Source organism: Chlorocebus sabaeus, chromosome 28 (assembly GCF_047675955.1).
Source record: "Chlorocebus sabaeus isolate Y175 chromosome 28, mChlSab1.0.hap1, whole genome shotgun sequence".
NCBI lineage: Eukaryota > Metazoa > Chordata > Mammalia > Primates > Cercopithecidae > Chlorocebus > Chlorocebus sabaeus.
The window spans coordinates 10,452,116-10,473,986 of record NC_132931.1 but is presented as its reverse complement, the minus strand read 5'-3'; the positions used below and the strand labels follow the sequence as shown (position 1 = coordinate 10,473,986).

Here is a 21,871-nt window from a genome sequence, read left to right as displayed (position 1 = left end):
AAGTGTAATCTGACTCCTGATGCCCAGAAGACAACCAACATCTTTGTGGCTGGCAAAAAAAAAAAAAAAAAAAGTTCCCTTTACAGAAACATTCGGACAGAGGTTTGTGGCTTGGCAGCCAGTCTTATGGCCAAATGAGGCGTGAGTTCAGGTCGCTTGAGTTTGAGAACAGATGAGAGAATAATTAATTGTTTAGAAGCTGTGGAAGTCTAAGAAGAAAAATGACTTCAACTAGAATCCATTCTTTCTGAAGGGAACTTGTTTTCCACGTGTGTTAAATGTCTTGGGGGAAAATCAGCTGTCCCTACCCACTTCGGAGTCAGATCGAGAGCCGGGTGGGAACACGGACAGACGGAGGGAGGCAGGGCTCCGGGCCTGGTCGCCCAGGAAGCAGGTGGGTGGCCGGCCCCGCAGTGAGCCCCACAGTGAGCCCCCTGCTCTGCCTCTTCTAGGATGCGGCCAAGCCCCTGGAGGTGCTGTTGATGGAGAAGAACCGCTCGCTGCAGTCCGAGAACGCCGCACTGCGCATCTCCAACAGCGACCTGAGCGGTAGGTTGGCCGGGCTTCACGCGTGTGAGGTGCTTGGTTCGCTTCCAGGGGTCGGTCAAGGAGAAGCAAGGTGAATCGTGAGTCTGGGCAGATGCATGGCCAGAAAAGCGCCGGTTAATGAGAACCTTTGACTAATGCGTGTTGGGTGCCCTTCTCCTCACCGCTCCTCCCTTCCCTTCCCCGCCCTGCTTAAAAAGCTGGATGTTGAGACGGGCCAGCCGCACAGGCTCTGCGGAGGTCAGTTAGGGGCAGTGCGGCTGGAGACCCCGGAAGGGACAGCTCGGAGGACGTCGGCCTTTCTGATCTGTGTCTAGTTGTGCTGCACAGAGGCCAGGGGCAGTGTGAACCCAGCCTCGCTCTGGTGGTGTTTTCAGGGACAGCCCCGGGTATGCCGGGTCCAGTAGAGGTTTTTCTTCCTTGGTCAGGTCTACCCTGGGGACGCGTCCCCCATCCTTAGCCTTTCTTGGCTCCTCCCCCAAATGGTGGCGTCACTGACTGTGCTTCTGATTTGGGCAGCTGGTAAAACGCGTACAGGTGTCTCGGGCTCCGATGATATTGCATTCTCAAAACGGGCGCGCGCCTCCAAATCGAGGGGGCTTGGTACTGTGCATCCACCTCAGAGCAAGAGGTGCGAGCGAATCCATTGGTCCTAAAATGTCAGTGTTTGCTGCTCCTCCGGCCGGGGCCAGCGGGCCCAGTAAGAGGCCCGTGACCCGTCAACTCTTCCCTGTGTGTGTCACCGGCTCCTTGTCACGCTAGGAGTTTGAATCTATGTGAAGGGGACTCTCCAGGCTGCAACGTACAAGAAAGGCGCAAACATGAATGCATGTCGCTTGTTTTGGGAAGCCTCGTTTGGCTGACTTACAAATTTAATCGGAAAACAAACCAACCCACCTCATTGGCCCTTGTGAAAAAAAAAAAAACCTGCACTCTTTTTTGTTTTCCCTTTTGCGGGGGCAAACTTTTGCATTTTGGTCTTGGTTTTTTTTTCCCCCTTTGGAATCCCCCATAATGCATTCTGTTTGCCCTTCCTTGTAGGGTCAGCCAGGAGGAAAGGGAAAGACCAGCCTGAAAGTCGGCGCCCGGGATCTTTGCCGGCCCCCCCTCCTTCTCAGTTGCCCCGCAACCCGGGGGAGCAGGCTTCCAATACTAATGGTACACACCAGTTCTCACCAGCGGGGTTAAGTCAAGACTTTTTCAGCTCATCCCTGGCAAGCCCCAGCCTACCCCTGGCTTCTACAGGAAAATTTGCACTAAACTCTCTTCTCCAGCGGCAGCTAATGCAGTCCTTCTACTCCAAGGCTATGCAGGAAGCCGGAAGCACAAGCATGATTTTTTCAACAGGTCCATACAGCACAAACTCCATATCTTCCCAAAGTCCATTACAACAAAGCCCAGATGTCAATGGCATGGCCCCATCCCCCAGCCAGTCAGAAAGTGCTGGGAGCGTCTCCGAGGGCGAGGAGATGGACACTGCAGAAATCGCCCGGCAGGTCAAAGAGCAGCTCATTAAGCACAATATCGGACAACGTATTTTCGGACACTATGTGTTGGGACTGTCTCAAGGGTCCGTGAGCGAGATTCTAGCTCGACCCAAGCCATGGAATAAACTGACTGTTCGCGGCAAGGAGCCATTTCACAAGATGAAACAGTTCCTCTCCGATGAGCAGAACATCCTGGCCCTCCGTAGCATCCAAGGCAGACAGAGAGGTGAGAGACTGGCGTTGGGCGGCGCCAGCGTGTGAGCCCGTCACAGAGTTGCACATGTGTGTGTGCATGCGTGTGTGTGTGTGTGAGATGAAACATTTGTGCATCACATCAGGTAAAGTTCTCTTTACTTCTGCCACGTCCAGAGCTCAAGGGTGGCCCGGCATGAGTTAAGGCTGTTAGATTTGGGAGATCTGGCCTTTCAAATGCACTCAGCACTCCTTACTTAGGAAACCCTGTAGTATTTCAATACTGTAGATCATATTACATGATGTATAGCGTCTCGGTATGCTTAGTGGCCATGGGTCTAATTGGCCTTGGGTGCTGGTCTCACTTTTGGGAGGAGCCCTTGCGTCCCCTCCAGCCCCATAAGACCATGTTGACTGGGCTCGATCCTTGTGCAGAGCTGGTTCTGTAGGGAGAACACATCACAGATGACACCTCCCATCTTCCCAGCCCGCAAAAGAGGGCGTGTCCCGTGGCTACCTTCCTTACATTGTTCATGGTCCATTGGTGATTTGTTCAGCATTATGAGTAAAACAGGCCTGGCTTGAGTAAAATACACAAAAAATTTTATTTAAGCACCCTTCCTACCCCACCCTCCGTAAAAAGATAAAATGTCAGTCGCATTCATAATTTCAAAAATCCTAGCCGGGCGTGGTAGCTCACGCCCATAATCCCAGCAGTTTGGGAGGCTGAGGTGGACAGATCCTTGAGTCCGGGAGTTCAAGACCAGCCTGGGCAGTATAGATTTTGTAATCTTTTGATCTACAAAAAAATCAAAAGATTAGCCGGGCGTGGTGGCATGTACCTGTGGTCCCAGCTACCTGAGAGGCTAAGGCAAGAAGATGACTTGAGCCCAGGAGGTGGAGGCTGCAGTGAGCCATGATTGAGCCACTGCACTCCAGCCTGGGCAACAGAGTGAGAGCCTGCCTCAAATAAAAAAAAAAAAAAACAAGAAAGAAAGTTCCTTCTCTGTTTTAAGACCAGGCGATCAATGTGCCACATCAACAGAGCTATAGAGAGGTCATTTCATCAGACATATTTGAAACACCCTGAAATTTAGACTCAAACAGAGCAGGGAGATGTTTTGAACAGCATCAATTTGCACCAAGAACATGCAGTGTTTTATGAGGATGTTAACCGAAATTGAATGTCTTTGGATGATTAATGTGAGCTTTGTTCTGGGGGCTGGTGGGTGATCCTCCTTCAAGGCAGTCCTCCCTCCCGTGGACCTCCCTGGCCTTGATGCCGTAGGTCGCTACTTAGATTTCCCCCATCTCCTTTTGCAGCAGAGTCACGGCCTCTGCGGGCCAGTCAGCCAGGGAAGGGCCTCTCAGAAGATTCTAGAAACTCCCAAGTTGCACAGGCAGCCCTGAGCCCTTTCTTTAGCGACAGGCGGCTCAGATTTCATGTCACACAGCCCATATCGTCAACACCACCATTCCCCTGATTGTTTTGTTCTTACCACACTTGTTTTTCAACAGAGAATCCAGGCCAGAGCCTGAACAGACTATTTCAGGAAGTACCGAAACGAAGAAATGGGTCTGAAGGTATGTTGCAGGCAGGTGTTTTCTTTGCAGTCAGTCACCTAGGGAAGCAGCATGTCCTTAGCTGTGTATTTGGGTTAAAACTGTGCAGTGTGATTCTGGCCTGGAACCTGATGGAAAAACAGCTAGTAAGTATAAAACAAGGCACGGGTTCAAGCACACCCAGCCCCTTCCTCCCAAGTTGCCTGCCCTTTCCCAAGCGCAGGCAGAGGTGAGAAGAGGCATCACTAAGCTAAGCTCCCCTGAGTCTGAATCTCAGCCCACTTCAGATCCTAATTACCCGGTCCCCCATTTTTCTCAGACATAGTTGAAAAAATAACAGTGGTTGCTCTGAGAAAAGTCAGGTGACCCCCATCAAATTAAATACTGCTGCTTCCTTGTATTTTTAACTCGGAAATACACTCAAGGTCCTACGGAACGAACGCATCCCAAATCGTCCCGGTGGCATACTTGTTTTTAAATGGTGGTATACTTGTTTTGAATGCAGTGGTTCCTATTTAGGAAGGTAGTACGAAATTAAACTATCCGGGCAGCTTCCCGAAAGAGCTGGGGCCGGCCCCCGGGCCATAGTAGCTTCATTTCGTCTGCACATTTGCCTGCACAAACATCACCGTGTGGCCGAAAGAATCCATCCTCGCCCCTTAGGAATTTCTGCAGGCTCCTTTCCTCGTTTGTAAATTTTAAAAAGACATTATGGGATCATAGATGTGAACAATTTTTTAAGTTAAGTCTGTCTGTCTTCACCCTGTGCCTCTGAATGATTGATAGACAATCAACCTCAAACCCTCCGCCCTCCTTTCCCGTTTATCCTGTGTGGGACACCAGCCTCCAGTAAACATCTAACCCCGAGGAGAGTCAGTCCCAAGCCACAGCAGTTGCTTCTAAGTGACTCATGAGAAACATTGCCTTTTCATCACTCACCTTTTATATATATGGATTAAATGATCGGTTCTCCAGGCTACTAACCCACGGGTGGTGTCCGGCTCTGGCAGAGTGACACTGACCATAAGGTCAACTGAGCAGGAAATCCCTCCTGCCCGGTGTCGCTGTGAAGTTGCACTCACAGCAAACACAGGCCACTGGGAGGCCACATCTGCCTCCTTGTGTCACCAGCCCCCACCTGGGGCTGTATATCAGAATGACGTCTTCGCGCAGCGCTGCTTTCTGTTCGAGGTTTGGGTTTGATGTCATTGGCGCAACTTCTCCCCACAGGTAACATCACCACCCGGATCCGAGCCTCAGAGACTGGCTCTGATGAAGCCATCAAGTCCATCCTAGAGCAAGCCAAGCGGGAGCTCCAAGTGCAGAAAACTGGTACAGCTTCCGTTTCTTCACCCACTGTCTTCCAAACTTAATTAAGAGAATTGTCATGAGTGCTCTGGTCAGCAGTAATTAACTCTTTTTTTTTTAAAGCAATAATGAATGCCTGTTCTCAAGCATTTAGGCATGTAGAGAGAAGCAGGTCTGTCTGTATGATCTATATTTGCCTAATAGTTACCTTTTTCTTTTTTTTTGAGATGCAGTCTCGCTCTGTTGCCCAGGCTGGAGTGCAGTGGCACAATCTCAGCTCACTGCAACCTCTGCCTCCCAGTTTTAAGCTATTCTCCTGCCTCAGCCTCCCGAGTAGCTGGGACTATAGACATGTGCCACTATGCCCACTAATTTTTGTGTTTTTTAGTAGAGACGGGGTTTCACCATGTTGGTCAGGCTGGTCTCAAACTCCTGACCTCCAGTGATCCGCCCACCCCGGCCTCCCACAGTGCTGGGATTACAGGCATAAGCCACCACACCTGTCCCCTAGTTGCAATTATTCACAGAAATTACGCTTCTCAACTTTGACAGAACTACTTGCATTTCAGAATATAGCACAGGAAAATGAATATTAAGTATAAAAATTATCAGAGGCCAGGTGCGGTGGCTCACACCTATAATCCTGGCATTTTGGGAAGCTGATGGGGGAGGATGGCTTGAGTTCAGGAGTTTAAGACCAGTCTATGCAACATCGTGAGTGACCTTGTCTCTTAAAACACTAGCCAGGCATGGTGGCATGCACCTGTGGTCCCAGCTACTTGGGAGGTTGAGCTGGGAGGATTACCTGAGCCAGGGAGGTGGAGGTTACGGTGAGCCATGATCATGCCACTGCACTCCAGCCTGGGCAACAGAGCAAGATCCTGTCTCTTAAAAAAAAAAAAAAATCCTCGGGGAAAGGAGCCCCAGGAGGGCACATCAGGGAGCACTTTCAGTGACACCCCCTTTGTTACCCTCTACATCTGTGTGTACCAAAAGCCACCAGGTCATCAAGCTGCAGCATCAGGCCCTGGCCCTTGGTTCAGACAAGATGCCTGAATGTTTCACTGACAGGGGCCATGCTGGGGAAATAGACGGTGTGGTTCTCCCAAATAACCCACACTTTGCAGTCGGTCAAGTTAGGATGAGAAGCATGTCCCCAGCTAAAGGGGGCCCCCCGCCACACTCTCACCCCTGTTTCTCCACGCAGCAGAGCCGGCCCAGCCTTCCTCCGCATCCGGCAGCGGGAACTCCGATGACGCCATCCGCTCCATCCTGCAGCAAGCCCGCCGGGAGATGGAGGCCCAGCAGGCCGCCCTCGACCCTGCCTTAAAGCAGGCACCACTGTCCCAGAGTGACATCACCATCCTCACCCCCAAGCTTCTGTCCACCTCGCCCATGCCCACCGTGTCCAGCTACCCGCCTCTCGCCATCTCCCTGAAGAAGCCCTCCGCAGCTCCCGAGGCTGGTGCCTCTGCTCTGCCGAACCCCCCGGCCCTCAAAAAGGAGGCCCAGGACGCGCCCGGGCTGGACCCCCAGGGAGCGGCTGATTGTGCACAAGGGGTCCTGAGACAGGTGAAAAATGAAGTGGGCCGCAGCGGTGCCTGGAAGGACCACTGGTGGAGCGCGGTGCAGCCAGAGAGAAGAAACGCCGCCTCCTCCGAGGAGGCCAAGGCCGAAGAAACAGGTGCCGGGAAAGAGAAGGGTAGCGGTGGCAGCGGAGGTGGCAGCCAGCCTCGGGCCGAGCGCAGCCAGCTCCAGGGACCCTCGTCATCAGAGTACTGGAAGGAGTGGCCCAGCGCCGAGTCCCCATACTCCCAGAGCTCAGAGCTGAGTCTGACCGGGGCCAGCCGCAGCGAGACGCCACAGAACAGCCCCCTGCCATCCTCCCCGATCGTGCCCATGTCCAAGCCCACCAAGCCCTCGGTCCCCCCGCTGACCCCTGAGCAGTACGAGGTCTACATGTACCAGGAGGTGGACACCATCGAGCTCACCCGGCAGGTTAAGGAGAAGCTGGCCAAGAACGGCATCTGCCAGAGAATCTTCGGGGAGAAGGTAAGGGATCTGATCTTGAGGCTTTGGTTCTCCCGTCTCTTCTCCTTGCTGAGACCAAGTATCCCAGAGTCTGTGACCCTCACCCATTTCAGTTCACCCAAGAGCGGAGCATAAGACATCCTCTGCTCCCAGACTTCCAAGGTGCGGCTGGTAAACGTTCCAGCCCCGATCCCATTTGTCGAGCCCCGACTGCAGCCAGGTTCTGGGCTTGGCCTCTCACCTGTGTGCTGCCCTTTCAACCTCTCAGTTACGCTGGGAAGTAGATGATAAAATCCCCATTTGACCAGGAAGAACATCAAGGCTTGGGGACGTTAACTACTTGCCCCAAGCTGGCCGGCAGCCTAGTTCACATCTAGCTTTTGCTGCCAAGGGGGAAGCCGAGAGGCACCCCTGCAAGTTTCTTTGGCTAAAAAAGATCTGATCTGATCACATAGAGGGACCACCAGTATGCAGAGAGCCAAAAGGGACGTACTAGAAAAAGCTGCAGAGAGCATCATTGTTCCTTTCTGTGTAACTCTTGGATATTGTTCAGTCAGAGAGGTCAAGCAACCTGCCCAGGGACACACAGCTCGGGGATGGCCCAAGCAGGGTGGCCTGTGTTTCCCCATCATCCGTCCCTGGCTCAGGAAAGTGTAATGCATGGACGAGCTTCTAGGGCTTTCTGTTCTTGGCACTTTCCTGGTCACTGGGATTCAGGAGAATGAGGGTTAACTGCACCTGCCAAATCTAAAATAAACATCATGTCCTAGTATCATTTTATTTATTTTTTTTTTGAGATGGAGTCTCACTCTGTTACCCATGCTAGAGTGCAGCGACACTATCTCGTCTCACTGCAACCTCTACCTCCTGGGTTCAAGCGATTCTCTAGGTTCAAGCGATTCTCCTGCTTTAGCCTCCTACGTAGCTGGGATTACGAAAGCCCACCACCACGCCCAGCTAATTTTTGCATTTTTAGTAGAGTCGAGATTTCACCATGTTGGCCAGGCTGGTCTCGAACTCCTCACCTCAGGTGATCTGCCCGCCTTGGCCTCCCAACCTTCTACCATTTTAGATTAAATTTAGATTAAATAATGGAGTGCTGAATAGAACGAGAAGCACCCCTCTCCCCTAAAAGGAAGGTGCCCTTCCTGAGGGAGCACGTGGCTGATCAGCAGGGGACAAACCTCCCTCCCCTGCTTGCCAAGCCAGGGTCCCTGCATGGTGCCGTCCCCGCACTCCCCGCCCTGCCTTCCACTCCGTGTTTGCCATATGCTGTGCTGTAAATCCAAGTGGTGTCCGATGGCGAACTTTGCCCTGATTTTGCAAAAGGTGAAGGGGGGCAACTAGAAATGAGGATGAGTATTTCAAGCCCCTTGAGATTTCTAGATCAGTGTTGTAAAAATACCATTTGAGAACATGGAAATAGACATTCGTGCTCATGCCTTAAATTTAGCAGACTTAATAGCACTGAACTTGTTTGGCCCGTGAGTGCAGTTTTATTCTGGAACTTGAGAACTTTTCAAAAGAGTGATCGGATGCAGCCCCTAAATATCCCAGGGCGGCATCTGTGTCCTGTGGGGGGTGTTTGTGCCTATACATATGTATGGCCATATGGGAGCATCAGAAAACTCGGGTGTGTACACGCAACTCAGCGATCATCTGCGGCGGACTTTCACTCCCAGGCCAGCTCCCCGGGTCCCACCAGCTCACCTCTGGGCCCCCACCTTTGATCAGGATGCGGTCAGAGCAAGCAGACCTTTCTAAATGCCGGCCTGGTTCTGTTTGCAGAGGATACCAGCTTCCCCAGTCCCACCAGCACCCACTGCCCCACCTCCAGAGGAGTCTTGTCCCTGGCACCTTAGCCTTTCCCGGTGCCACCAGGTGAAGAGCAAGGTGCTTGTACACACCTCCTCCGCAGGGGGTCAGGCCTGCTGTCTTGGCAGGATCAAGACCCTGGGATGAGACCCTCTTCCCTTCCTGGGAGCCAAGAGCTGTGGCTGTAACCATGGCTTGCCCGAAAGTCCTCCTGTGCCGGGGTCTCAGCCTACCATTGATCTTTAAATGTTTATTCCCTGCCCACAACCTGTCACTGCCACCAGGCCGCGGTTCTGTGCTCAGAAGTCAGCCCTAGACACGCCCTCTGTGTGTTGCATGTGCATTGCAGCAGTGTCTGTGGCGTCATGCTAATACCCCGGTGCTGATGGCCATGTGTGTTCGGTGCCACTCTAGGTGCTGGGCCTGTCCCAGGGCAGTGTCAGCGACATGCTGTCCCGACCGAAGCCATGGAGCAAGCTGACGCAGAAAGGCCGAGAACCCTTCATCCGGATGCAGCTCTGGCTGAACGGCGAGCTAGGCCAGGGTGTTCTACCCGTCCAGGGCCAGCAGCAAGGGCCAGGTAACAGGGGTCCTGCCAGAGGAGAGGGGCTGCCCCCACTGTAGCAAGGACCTGGTCACAGCAGCCCCACCTGGGCTATGCAGAGAGGGAGGAGGGAACTCCACCGCAGGAGACGGCCAACCACGCTCCCCACCATGGGCTGGTGCTGGGGGACAGAACCGTCCCCTTCCTCCACAACCTGTCGCCGTGGGACTGACTTTAGTGTTTAGGAGAGAAGATCGTGCCTAATTTTATAAGCAGCAGAAAATGAGTTACCAATTTAAAAAATGCTGTTTATACATAAATACAGGTAAAAGTCAAGTAGCTGAATCAGGGATTCAGGAAAGAAAGTCAGCCAAGGGTACTAACGTGGGAGATGTCACAGGCAAAACCTTTCACCTTCTCCCAGCCCGGGGGCCTGGCTTTGCATCAGCAGCGCCTCCCTGGCCCGCGGGTCCCCGTGCTCGCCCCTCCCCAGGAGGAGTGGGAAGCCTCCCTGGGCCTTGCCACATGCAGTTAGGAAGCTTTAAGCCCTGGGCCGCGTTCCTTCCTTTAATTATAACCTTTTTCTACTTCAGTCCTCCACTCTGTGACGTCGCTCCAGGACCCGCTGCAGCAGGGCTGTGTGAGCTCAGGTAAGCAGCCAATTTCTGTTGCTTTTACATGAAATGTCTCACTGTCTTTTCTGTTGTCCCGTGCTCTGGTCTGTCCCGGGGAGACTCCAAGGGACCCCACGTTCTGGATTTGGGGAGCTGAAATATGGCATCCTGTCTGCAAACGGGGTCCCTCTCTGCGTCAGTTTCTAATGGAGGACGAGTCGACAGTGCACGGAGGGACCCTGCCAAGGTTTGCACACCCACTGTCATCCTTCGTCGGCCTAGAGCCTTGTGTTCAGGGCTGGGGTCTAAGTCAGAGACAGATTCCCCATTCAGGGGGCTTACTGTCTGATAGGAAGGGACAAAGGACGGGCGCACGTCCTTCTCCTGGCGTGGTCATGTCAGGGGACTTCTTGTCTAACCGGAAGACATCTAGGCAGCCTCTGAACAGGAAAATGGGGAGCTTGGACCTTGAACAGTGGGAAAGGTAGGGTAGCAGAAAGGAAATGGCCAGGAAACCCCTGAAGACAGCTCAGGTGTGAACGGATGGAGAGCTGGGGACTAAGATCAAAGCCTGGGATCAGGTGGTAGCGGAGGGTGGTGGCTGCAGGCTGAGAAGCTCGGGTTCCTTTCTGTCTGCATTTCACAGCCTCTGCCACACGGTGCCTGGACACAGCCCGTCCAGGCTGACCCATGGCTATGGCTCCTAGGCTCCCTCCTGCGCCCCCCGCCTCCCATCTCGTGCACCGATCCCACACTTGGAGCTGAGCTTTTTACAGCCAGCTTTTAGGAACAGCCAGCACTGTGAGCTGGTCCTCTTTTTCCCTTTCTGTATTTTTCTAAACATGTTGATTCGTCTCCATATCCCATTGATTCATTGAAAACACAAACAAAGCTAACAGGAGCACGAAGCCCGCCAGCTTGCAGCAAGCTCCACGAGGGGGAATGTGTGTAGCACGGGGAACAGCTGTGTGGCAGTGGCTGCTGCTGCTGCAACAGCCCAAACCCTCACACAGATGCAGCCGGAGCGCCTTGCTGGCATCTCAGTCCCCATTTGAGAGTTCTGCGTGTTTTCCGTGTTTGATTTGATTCTGACCAATGTGGGGGTCAGGAGGCTGCATCTCACCGCGCCATGGGTCTTCTTGGCTGGACATCTAGGTAGAACGGGCATCCATCAGAAGGGATCACTCATTCTGGCTTAGCCAATTTAATTAGAAAGTACCAAGAACTAATCCAGCACTGGCTCGAGTTCAGAATACTTGAGGGGAAATAATGGATGTAGCTGTTTGTGCTGGAGTTTTACGGACGTCTGCGTGGAAAGTTAGCCTTGACCCCCTGCTCTAATGGGAAGTTGGCCTTCTTTAAACTCATGAGAGTATTTGAGTCCATTGAGGCAGGACTGAACTTGGCAGAAAGTGACTAATGTTTTCTAGATCAAAACTGCTCATTAGACCGGGTGCAGTGGCTCACGCCTGTAATCCCAGCAGTGTGGGAGGCTGAGGTGGGTGCATCACCTGAGGTCAGGAGTTTAAGACCAGCCTGGCCAACAGGGTGAAACCCCGTCTCTACCGAAAATACAAAAAAATTAGCTGGGTGTGGTGGTGGGAGCCTGTAATCGCAGATACTTGGGAGGCTGAGGCAGAGTTGCTAGAACCCAGGAGGCGGAGCTTGCAGTGAGCTGAGATCGTACCACTGCACTCCGGCCTGGGTGACAGAGTGAGACTCCATCTCAAAAACAAAAAAAAAAAAACAAAAAACCCCTCGTCCTACATAAAACAGGAAGTCTCCCTCGGTGCCAGCCCTGCTAACGATCGATGCCGGAAGCAATTTCTCCGTGACGGAACAAATCCTAGAAGAATGACGTTTTACTTTGTATTGTAACAGATCACCGCCACTGTGCTGGAACGTTCCTACAACAGTCACATGTCAAACCTAAGGAAAACACACTAGGCTCTAAGAGGAACGTAAATGATATTTGTAAGATATCAATTGACTTTATAGAATAAAGTCAGTTAAGACTCCTGGGCAGTCTCGCAGATTGGAAGCAGGAGATAGAAAAAGGCAATGAGCCCCTGGATGAAACGGAACAGGGTGTGGAAGTTGCCAGTGGTTTTTGTGAAGAGGCAGCAAATGGATGTATCTCCCCCACCCCCCTTCCATGTCATTCCAGCAAGAGGGGAGGTGAAGCATAAATCACCGACCCAACAGCCTGAAGTCATAGGAAAGCCAGCAGCAGAAGCAAAAATCGTGGTGACTAGGGGAAAAAAATGGAAAAAGATTTCTTATATTGCAGGAAAATTTTTTATTTATTTATTTATTTTGAGACGGAGTCTTTCTCTGTTTCCCAGGCTGGAGTGCAGTGATGCAATCTCAGCTCACTGCAACCTCCACCCCCCAGGTTCAAGTGATTCTCCTGCCTCAGCCTCCCGAGTAGCTGGGAATACAGGTACCCACCACCACGCCCAGCTAATTTTCATAGTTTTAGTAGTGACAGAGTTTCACCATGTTGGCCAGGCCAGTCTCGAACTCCTGACCTCAGGTGATTTCCCCCACTTCAGCTTCCCAAAGTGCTGGGATTACAGGCGTGAGCTACCGCGCCTGGCCAGGGAAGTTTTTAAAAATTGTATAGCGTAATGATGGCTAAGTAAAAATATTTCTCTGGACCAGGAAGACTAGGAGGGCTTTGCCAGAAAGAAAAGAGATGATCATATGGCTTTCCTCATCTGAATCTTTACTGTCAGAGGTTACTTTTCAAGGGAGTTTCACACGGTGGCTCACATCTGTAATCCTAGCACTTTGGGAAGCCAAGGTAGACAGGTCACCTGAGCTTAGGAGTTCAAGACCAGCCTGGGCAACATGGTGAAACCCCATCTCTACAAAAAATGCAAAAATCAGCCAGGTGTGGTGGCACGCACCTGTAGTTCCAGCTACTTGGGGGACTGAGGCGGGAGGATTGCTTGAGCCCGGGAGGTTGAGGCTGGAGTAAGCCAAGATCACGCCACTGCACTCCAGGCCGGGTGACAGAGGAAGACCCTGTCTCAAAATAAAAATAATAATAAAACTTTTTAAAGCTATGTTTGCAGTATACGGAGTGTGTGTGTGTGTTGGAGTCTCACTCTGTCACCCAGGCTAGAGCGCAGTGGCACAATCTCAGCTCATTGCAACCTCCACCTCCTGAGTTCAAGCGATTCTCCTGCCTCAGCCTCCGAAGTAGCTGGGACTGCAGGTGTGCACCAGCACGCCCAGCTAGTTGTCGTATTTTTAGTAGAGACGGGGTTTTGCCCTGTTGGCCAGGTTGGTCTTGAACTCCCAACCTCAGGTGATGCGCCCACCTCAGCTTCCCAAAGTGCTGGGATTGTAGGCATGAGCCACCGTGCCCCGCCCAGTATATGGAATTTAGTTTAGAAAAATTGAGTTGCTTTCTAACAGTGGTTTTTAGTAAATCCTTAGGATGGGTGACATGAGAGACTCTAGAATCTTCCTTGACAGTGTCTCTGCGGAAGCTTCCCTGAAGCAGGGGAGTGAGCCTCTGTCCTAGGATTGCTGCAGGATTCCGATTCCCTGTTCTTCCCATGGCTACCCCAGAATCCTCAAGAGGCCCACAGACCCAGAAGACGCTCCCTCCATTGTCTGCCTTGAGTAACTCGCCGTGGTAGAACCAGTGTCTGCAGGAAGGTCATTGCAGGCCCGTCTTGGCTTCTTGCTGAAAGTCGGTGAGAAACACTCAGTGCTTGAGATTCCGGGCCTCCAAGATGGACTGGCGGTTGGTTTTCCCTCCCAGGTAGGCAGGGACTTTGGACAACTTGCTCAGCCAGCCACAGCCCTGCAGTAAGGGAAACAGGCTTACAGCGGAGTCTGTGGGGGCGGATGGCTCTGTGCTCTGTGCTCGGTTACCATGGCGATCAGGTGCCCTGCGCTAGAGTGGCCTCGCCCATCTGAACAGCAAGCTGCTGGCCCAGGAGTCTGTTTTCTTTTCCTCACTGAAGAGCTCCCGTCAGCGTCTTCCTGCCGGGCTCTATTGCCCTGTCTGTCCCTCCATTTTCCTTAATGACTTGGGCGCCAAATTTGCCAAAAAGGAGAGAGAAACTGACGTTTCATTCACATCATTACTTTTTCCTCTTGGCGGATACAACAGGTTCTGAATGTTCCTCTAAGAATCCAAGCATGGGGGTGACGGCCTTGGGCATTAAGGAAATTTGATGCCATTTTTAAGCAGCAGCGTCACTAGTGACCCGCCACTTTTTCTTAGACGCTGTTGAGGCCTTGAAAAGGTGTAAGGTGGTAGGTTCCATGCCGGTCATGAGTAACTTCTTTTTAAGAAAAACGGTTTTTAAAAGACAAATCTTCAGATCAGTTACCTGTTCACAGGTTTTCTGGTGCGTCTTAACTTTCTGCAAGTATTTTTGTGTTGGCTTCTTGCACATTGCTCAGCACCTTGGGGTATAAAGGGGGGCGTAGTTATAACCAGAGTCATCTTTAATCTGATTTGGAAAACTTCATTTCAAGATGGAGTTGCAGGTGGTCCTTAGGGACTGATTCTACAGTCCCTTTTGTCTGTTCATCATTCCAGGCTTCATCCCTCATTCCTGGACCTCACACTACTTAACCATAGCAGATGTTCATAGAGGAGAAGGTAGGGGCTCTTGAAGGCTTGTTTGCTCAGAGTGTGACCTTCTTATCATTTAGCAATTTATCTTATTCTATTTTTTTGTTTATTTTTTATAGATAGACGGGGACTCACTCTGTTGCCCAGGCTGGAGTGCAGTGACATGATCACAGCTCAGTACAGCCTCAACCTCTCAGGCTCAAACAATCCTCCCTCCTCAGCCTCCTGAGTAGCTGGGATTTACAGACACTGTCCACCGCACCCGGCTAATTTTTTTATAGAAGTGGGGTCTCTTTTTTATTCTTTCTTTCCTTTTTTTTTTGTTTTTTTTGTTTTTTTATTTTTATTTTTGTTTTTGTTTTTTGAGATAGAGTCTCACTCTGTCACCTGGGCTGGAGTGCACTGGCTCAATCTCCGCTCACTGCAACCTACACTTCCTGGGTTCAAGCAATTCTTGTTCCTCAGCCTCCTAAGTAGCTGGGATTACAGGCACCCGCCACCACACCCAGCTAATTTTTGTATTTTTAGTAGAAATGGGGTTTTGCCATGTTGGTGAGGCTGGTCTCGAACTCCTGACCTCAGGTGATCCACCCACCTCGGCCTCCCAAAGTGCTGGGATTACAGGTGTGAGTCACCACACCCGGCCTTTTTTATTCTTTATTTCCAATATCCAAGTAAGCTGGAGAAGTAGGGGGTCTCTGTTGCCAGGGCTGGTCTCAAACTCCTGGCCTCCCAGAGCACTGGGATTACTGATATGAGCCTCCACACCCGGCCACTTTGTAACTTTTTAATGTGGGAGCGTTTCATTGCCGTGGCTAACAAGCTGTTACATCTGCGTTCACACTGGCTTCTAGTGTATTAGGGCTATCCAGGTGGAAGGATGGTCCCCTGCCCTTGGCTGAATCGTGAAATTCCCGGCTCTTTCCCGGCGTGTTAGAAATGATGGGTTCCAAGCCTTCTCTGCTGCCTGTTGCTGTTCCCAGTCAGCCAACAGAGTATCAGTTGCCTCTTTGAGAAGACAGCTGCTGTGGTCTGTCTCTAACGTGGGTGGTCCGATGTGTGCCCCTCTTTGACGTGAAGCCCACGGGGCCATGGGCTGTCCATGACCTTGTACAACCAGGAGATCCCCTATCGCAGACAGGTCCACATTCCTTTTGAATGTGCATGTGTGTCATGGTCATGGCTCTTAGCTGGTCCCCACCAGATAGCCAGGAACATGTGTCCAGGGCTCATGAGCTTTAAACTCTGCTGTAAGATTCTAAAGCAGTGTCCTTGATAAGCAGCCGGCTCTCCCATGTTCATGGCTAACACTCAGTGTTGGGAGCATGTGGATAGCATGTTCATAGGGACAGGAGGGGCTGATTGCACCCCCTGGAAATTCTGTGGCACTGTCTGAAGAGGCAGGAGCCAGGCACAGTGGCTCACACTTGTAATCCCAGCCCTTTGGGAGGCTGAGGTGGGTGGATCACTTGAGGTCAGAAGTTTGAGACCAGCCTGGCCAACCTGGTGAAACCCAGTTTCTACTAAAAATATAAAAATAAGCCAGGTGTAGTGGTGTGCGCCTGTGATCCCTGCTACTCAGGAGGCTGAGGCAAGAATATCACTTGAACCCGGGAGGTGGAGGCTGCAGTGAGCAGTGACAGCACCACTGCACTGCAGCCTGGGTAACGAAGCGAGACCCTATCCCCCTGCAAAAAAAGATTACCTCTTCCGCTGGAGGCATAAAAGAATCAGCTTTTCAGCCAGGCGCAGTGGCTCACACCTGTAATCCCGGCACTTTGGGAGGCCAAGGCGGGCAGATCACCTGAGGTCAGGAGTTTAAGATCAGCCTGGCCAACATGGCGAAACCCCATCTCTAGTAAAAATACAAAAATTAGCTGGGTGTGGTGGTGCAGGGCAAATCTGTAGTCCCAGCTACTCGGGAGGTTGAGAATCACTTGAACCCGGGAGACCAAGGTTGCAGTGAGCCAAGATCACACCACTACACTCCAGCCAGGCGACAAGAGCAAAACTCCATCTCAAAAAAAAAAAAAAACTCAACCTGATCTCGGCTAAGATAAAACAGGACTGGCTGTGCCACCATGAACCCTTCCAGAGACAGGTGAGGCAGGCTGCGTGGGGGCAGCGCGGGAAGTCCCAGCTGATGAGACGAGGCTGGGGGACCACCCCGAGAGCCACAGGAGGAAGGGCACATGCGCTTCTCAGAAGTTCCTTGGTATGTGACGTGTCAGGATCACTCGGAGACCTTGCCGGAAAGCCCCTTTGTCACTGTGTATGACCTGCTTGTTCAGTTCCCCAAGCCCCTCCAGATGTTTGTGGGATTCACGATGGGGGTTGGCCACATGTTACTGGAACCAGCACCCTGTGACATTTATGCAGGAGAACACGGGCGTGTGGAGGGCCTTTTGTTCCTGGGACAGCCCAGCCTGGGGGACCCTGCACACACAGATCCTGCACAGACGCCCCAGGCAGCCAGTGCTGAGTACCATAGCCCACTTTAGGTTTTGTTTCAAAGCAACAAACGTTGCTGTCAAGGGAGCAAGGCGGCCTCTGCAGGCTGCCAGCACCACCCGAGCACCCTGCAGTCCCACCTCCCAGCACCATCCATCACACCCCCTTGGGGAAGGCTTTGCCAGAACTCGGCCCCCAAAGTCTCTGTTCCTAGAGCAGAATTTGTCCCTGTACCTCACCCAAAGAGAGGGGAGAAGTCATAGCCCAGAGTCACCGATTTATTTGACTTTTTTGTTTTTATCATGATTTGCAGGATTTTTTCCAAGAAGTAAAATGCACCATAGTTACAAAATGCAAGCATTCAAACTTACAATTTTTTTTTAAGAAATCAGTCACTAGCCCTCCCTCATCCTCCTCTCACACACCCCCAACCCCCCACCCCGCCACCGTCCCCAGTTTCTCATGTGCCCTTCAGGACAGTCATGCATCTAAATATTTATTCCACACAGACGGGGGCCGTGCAGGCCTCAAAAAGGCCATGTGCCTTGCTTTTCTCCCTTAGTAACACACCATGGGGACCTTCCTCCATCAGCATGTGGAGGATTTTCTCTTTTTGTGTGTGCGTGTGTGAGAGGGAGTCTCGCTCTGTCACCCAGGCTGGAGTGCAGTGGCACAATCTCGGCTCACTGCAGCCTCCGCCTCCCGAGTTCAAGCAATTCTCCTGCCTCAGCCCCCAAGTAGCTGGGATTACAGGTGTGCGCCTCCGCACCTGACTAATTTTTTGTATTTAGTAGAGACGGGGTTTCACCATGTGGCTCAGGCTGGTCTCAAACTCCTGACCTCAGGTGATCCACCAGCTTCAGCCTCCCAAAGTGCTGGGGTTACAAGTGTGCACCACCACGCCCGGCCAGATTTCTGCCTTTTTTTTTTTTTTTTTTTGAGACGGAGTCTCGCTCTGTCGCCCAGGCTGGAGTGCAGTGGCCAGATCTCAGCTCGCTGCAAGCTCCACCTCCCAGGTTCACGCCATTCTCCTGCCTCAGCCTCCCGAGTAGCTGGGATTACAGGCGCCCGCCACCACACCCAGCTAGTTTTTTGTATTTTTTTTAGTAGAGACGGGGTTTCACCGTGTTAGCCAGGATGATCTCGATCTCCTGACCTTGTCATCCGCCCGTCTCGGCCTCCCAAAGTGCTGGGATTACAGGCTTGAGCCACCGCGCCCAGCCAGATGTCTGCCTTTAAAACAGAATCTAGTCACATCTTACCACCTCCTTTGGTGGAGATTGTCCCTTGCAGATGGTGCCGGGTGCTCCTCCACCCCAGTCCCCTGAGACGTGATCTGCATGTGCCTTTCCAAAGTCTCACCTTCTACAAAATGCTGTTCCATCCTTGGAAGCTGTCCGTTCATTGACCAGTTCCTTAAAGTGGACACAAAACCTTGAGCTTCCAGAGTAAGACTATAGGGTCTAGGTCATTGCTCAGGCCATTTGGGGCCAAGCTCGTATGGAACCAGGCCAACTAAGCTGGAAACAGCCGGCAAGGTTGAGGGGTCACATAACTCTCGTTCTTCCCATCGCTTTCCCTGGACCCTCCGTCCTGGTGCTCCCTGGCTTCCCCTTCTGAAAAGGCCCAGCAGGCCCAGCAGGCCCAGCCTGGCTTATAGACACATCCCGTTCTCTCCCCTTCAGGCTTTCCATAGAAAACAGAATTTACAGCACAGTGGGCATTCAGTACAAGAGGCAAAAATAGGTCATAGGAGCAAATGAGGACTTCAGTTTTCAGTGGTTGAATTCTAGGGAAGGAATGAAGAAACTTAAATGCCTAGAAACCCTCAGGTGATTGCAGAAAGGGGATGGGAATAAAACAAGGGAGTCCACGTGCTGGCATGGACTCTGTGCCACTTACAGAGCTGATGTCCTTAATCCGTAATCAATAAGTGAGGCCAGGCGCAGTGGCTCACGCCTGTAATCTCAACACTTTGGGAGGATGAGGCAGGTGGCTCACCTGAGGTCAGGAGTTCAAGACCAGCCTGGCCAACATGGCGAAACCCTGTTTCTACTAAAAATACAGAAAAAATTAGCCGGGCGTGGTGGTGGATGCCTGTATTCCCAGCTACTCGGGAGGCTGAAGCAGGAGAATAACTTGAACCTGGAGGTGGATGCAGTGAGCCGAGATGGCGTCACAGTGGCACTCCAGCCTGGGCAACAAGAACAAAACTTCGTCTCAAAAAAAAATAATAATAATAATAATAATAATAATAAGTGGAAACTTTTCCCTCCTCTTATGGATGGAATAAACCAAGACTCAGAGATAAGAGGTGATTTGCCCCAGTCAAGAAAGTGGTGGCCAGGCACAGTGGCTGATGCCTGTAATCCCAACACTTTGGGAGGCCAAGACGGAAGGATCGCTTGAGTCCAGGAATTTGAGACCAGCCTGAGCAACATAGCAAGACCCCATCTCTACAGGAAATTTAAAATGTAGCCGAGCATGGTGGTGCGCGCCTGTAGTCCTAGCTACTCAGGAGGCTGAGGCAGGAGGATTGCCTGAGCCCAGGAGTTGAATCAGCAAATCAGTGACAACATGGAAGCCACATTTACAAGGTTTGGCTGTTGGAAAATGTATAATCCACCTGGCCTGGGCTGCATGGAGTGTCCATACTCCTTTGAAACCTCTTCTGGTCTAAATTCAGTGAACCTATACACACTGGCTTGAGGTCCTGTCCCTGCTACGGGGCAGCCCTGCCTTTCAGCCCCCCGGAGCCATGCCAATACCCAGGCCCCTTAATCCGTAATCAATAAGTGAGGCGCCATGCAGACTGGCCCAAGGGACCTGCCGGGCTCCCAGGGAGGATAAGGAGGGGAGTTTCTTAATGGCATTGCCCTGGATAGGATGGGAGCCAGGCAGGAGGCTTCCATCGGGGCCTCCTCTAGATTTTGTGTTTACTTCTTCCCTTTGGAACTGGATTCCTAAATATAGCCCCAGTCTGAATTGGCAGATGTTGGGTTTGTCCTTTCCATGAGGGCCAAAATTAGTCTGTCATTTGGCACCTAAATAAAGCAGCCAAACTGCCTTTATACCAACTTTGCAATTAAGAGGTAGTTGGAACATTCTATTTGATAAGGAAAGTTTTATGGATGCCTTAGCAGCACCTCTGAACCCAGGAGGCTGAGGAGAGAGGACACCCGGGCCCCAGAGGGGCACTCCTTCCCCGCCATCAGGCCTTCTCATTCCAGAATTAAGGTCAGTTTTGTTTCACGTGGCTTAAAACACCTCGTGAATGTGGAAAAGAGAATCAGTGCTCCCCAGAAATAGCACTCCGAGCGCACGGCAGCGGTTACTCCAACTGATTTATTTATTTACTTATTTATTTATTTATTTATTTATTTATTTATTTATTTATTTTTTGCAAGCAAAGAAAAATCTGTCCAGAGTGCCTGGAGCTGGGTTAGTGCAGGGACTCCCCAGGGGCAGGAGAAAGATGTTATAATCAATTATCACATCATAACACTGATGTATGATAATTACTGAGTGTTTCTCCTGAGATAGTGCAGCATTTGGCTGGGATGCCGCTCTTTCACGGTCCACTGCCTGATTAATATGCAAATAATAGGCTGATTGCATGATGAATGCAGAAATGAGTTCGCTGATAACGTGAGCACCGAAGCGGGAAGATGATAAATTACTTTTACTGACTGTCCTACATTAAGTACCCTTTCTCAACAATTTCATCACAAATTAAGTAAAGCAGTATGGAGAGATTAGGAGGACGTGTAAAATAATGTACCTTAATGGTTTTTCTAATACCGTCGCGGAAGACGGAAATGTCAGCTTGGTTCTGCCCGGCGCTGCCCTGGGTCTTTGTAGGGCTAAGTAAGTTCACTCACCTGGGCATTGAGTGGAAGACAGGAGGCAGCCCACCACACCAGGGTGTTCCATGGGCGGTGATCAGCCATGGATTCCTGAGGAACATTCCATTGCAGCCCATCCATTGCAACCCCGCACACTGGGCCAACAGGCAGCATCATGGAAGGAGGAGGACAGGCTGCTCTCAGGACAGACGCAGCATCCTCCCCACAGATGGGCACCCCCAAGCCTGCTGTCCACCATGTGCCTGCGGGAAAGGAGCATTTCTGGGCTGCAGGCCTGGAAGACTCGAAAGAAAACAGTATTTAAGACCTCGTGCCTGGGCATAGTGGCTCACGCCTGTAATCTCAGCACTTTGGGAGGCTGCAGCGGGAGGATCGCTTGAGGCCAGGAGTTTGAGAGCAGCCTGGACAACGTGGGGAAACCCCATCTCTACAAAAAATACAGAAATTAGCCAGGCATGGTGGTGTGTGCATCTATAGTCTATAGTTTCAGCTACTTGGGAGGCTGAGCGGGGAGGATCATTGGTGGAGGTTGCGGTGAGCCGAGATCACTCCAGCCTGGGCAACAGAGCAACACCCCATCTCAAAAAACATAAACAAAAAAAGACCTCCTTGACCTCTTTTTAGCTCTTCCAAGTCTTGGAAATCTGGAAAAATTAATTTCACTATTAGAATGGCAATGGGCACACCGGCCAGAGAGCATGACTTGGTAAAAGGGACAGATAAGTTTGCCCAAAGCCAGAATTGAACCCTTGAGAAAAAGAGGGTACACACACACACACACACACACACATATTCTGTCTCCCTCACACACACACACATTCTCTCTCTCTCCCTCACACATACATTCTCTC

General features: G+C 51.4%; 1 protein-coding gene across 5 annotated transcripts in view; it reads left to right on the top strand.

The window, feature by feature from the left end:
• The window catches only part of CUX1 (cut like homeobox 1), a 470,594-nt gene that overhangs the window by 380,642 nt on the left and 68,081 nt on the right, over positions 1–21,871 (top strand). For 3 of the 5 annotated variants that reach the window (XM_008018447.3, XM_008018446.3, XM_008018445.3), the window contains exon 14: positions 453–549. In XM_008018447.3, the coding sequence (XP_008016638.3) occupies positions 453–549 (97 nt within the window). Of the gene's footprint in view, positions 1–452; positions 550–1,587; positions 2,260–3,743; positions 3,810–5,018; positions 5,121–6,303; positions 7,149–9,356; positions 9,523–10,079; positions 10,137–21,871 lie in introns of all 5 variants that reach the window. The other 2 variants (XM_008018442.3, XM_008018438.3) reach the window with 1 other exon arrangement.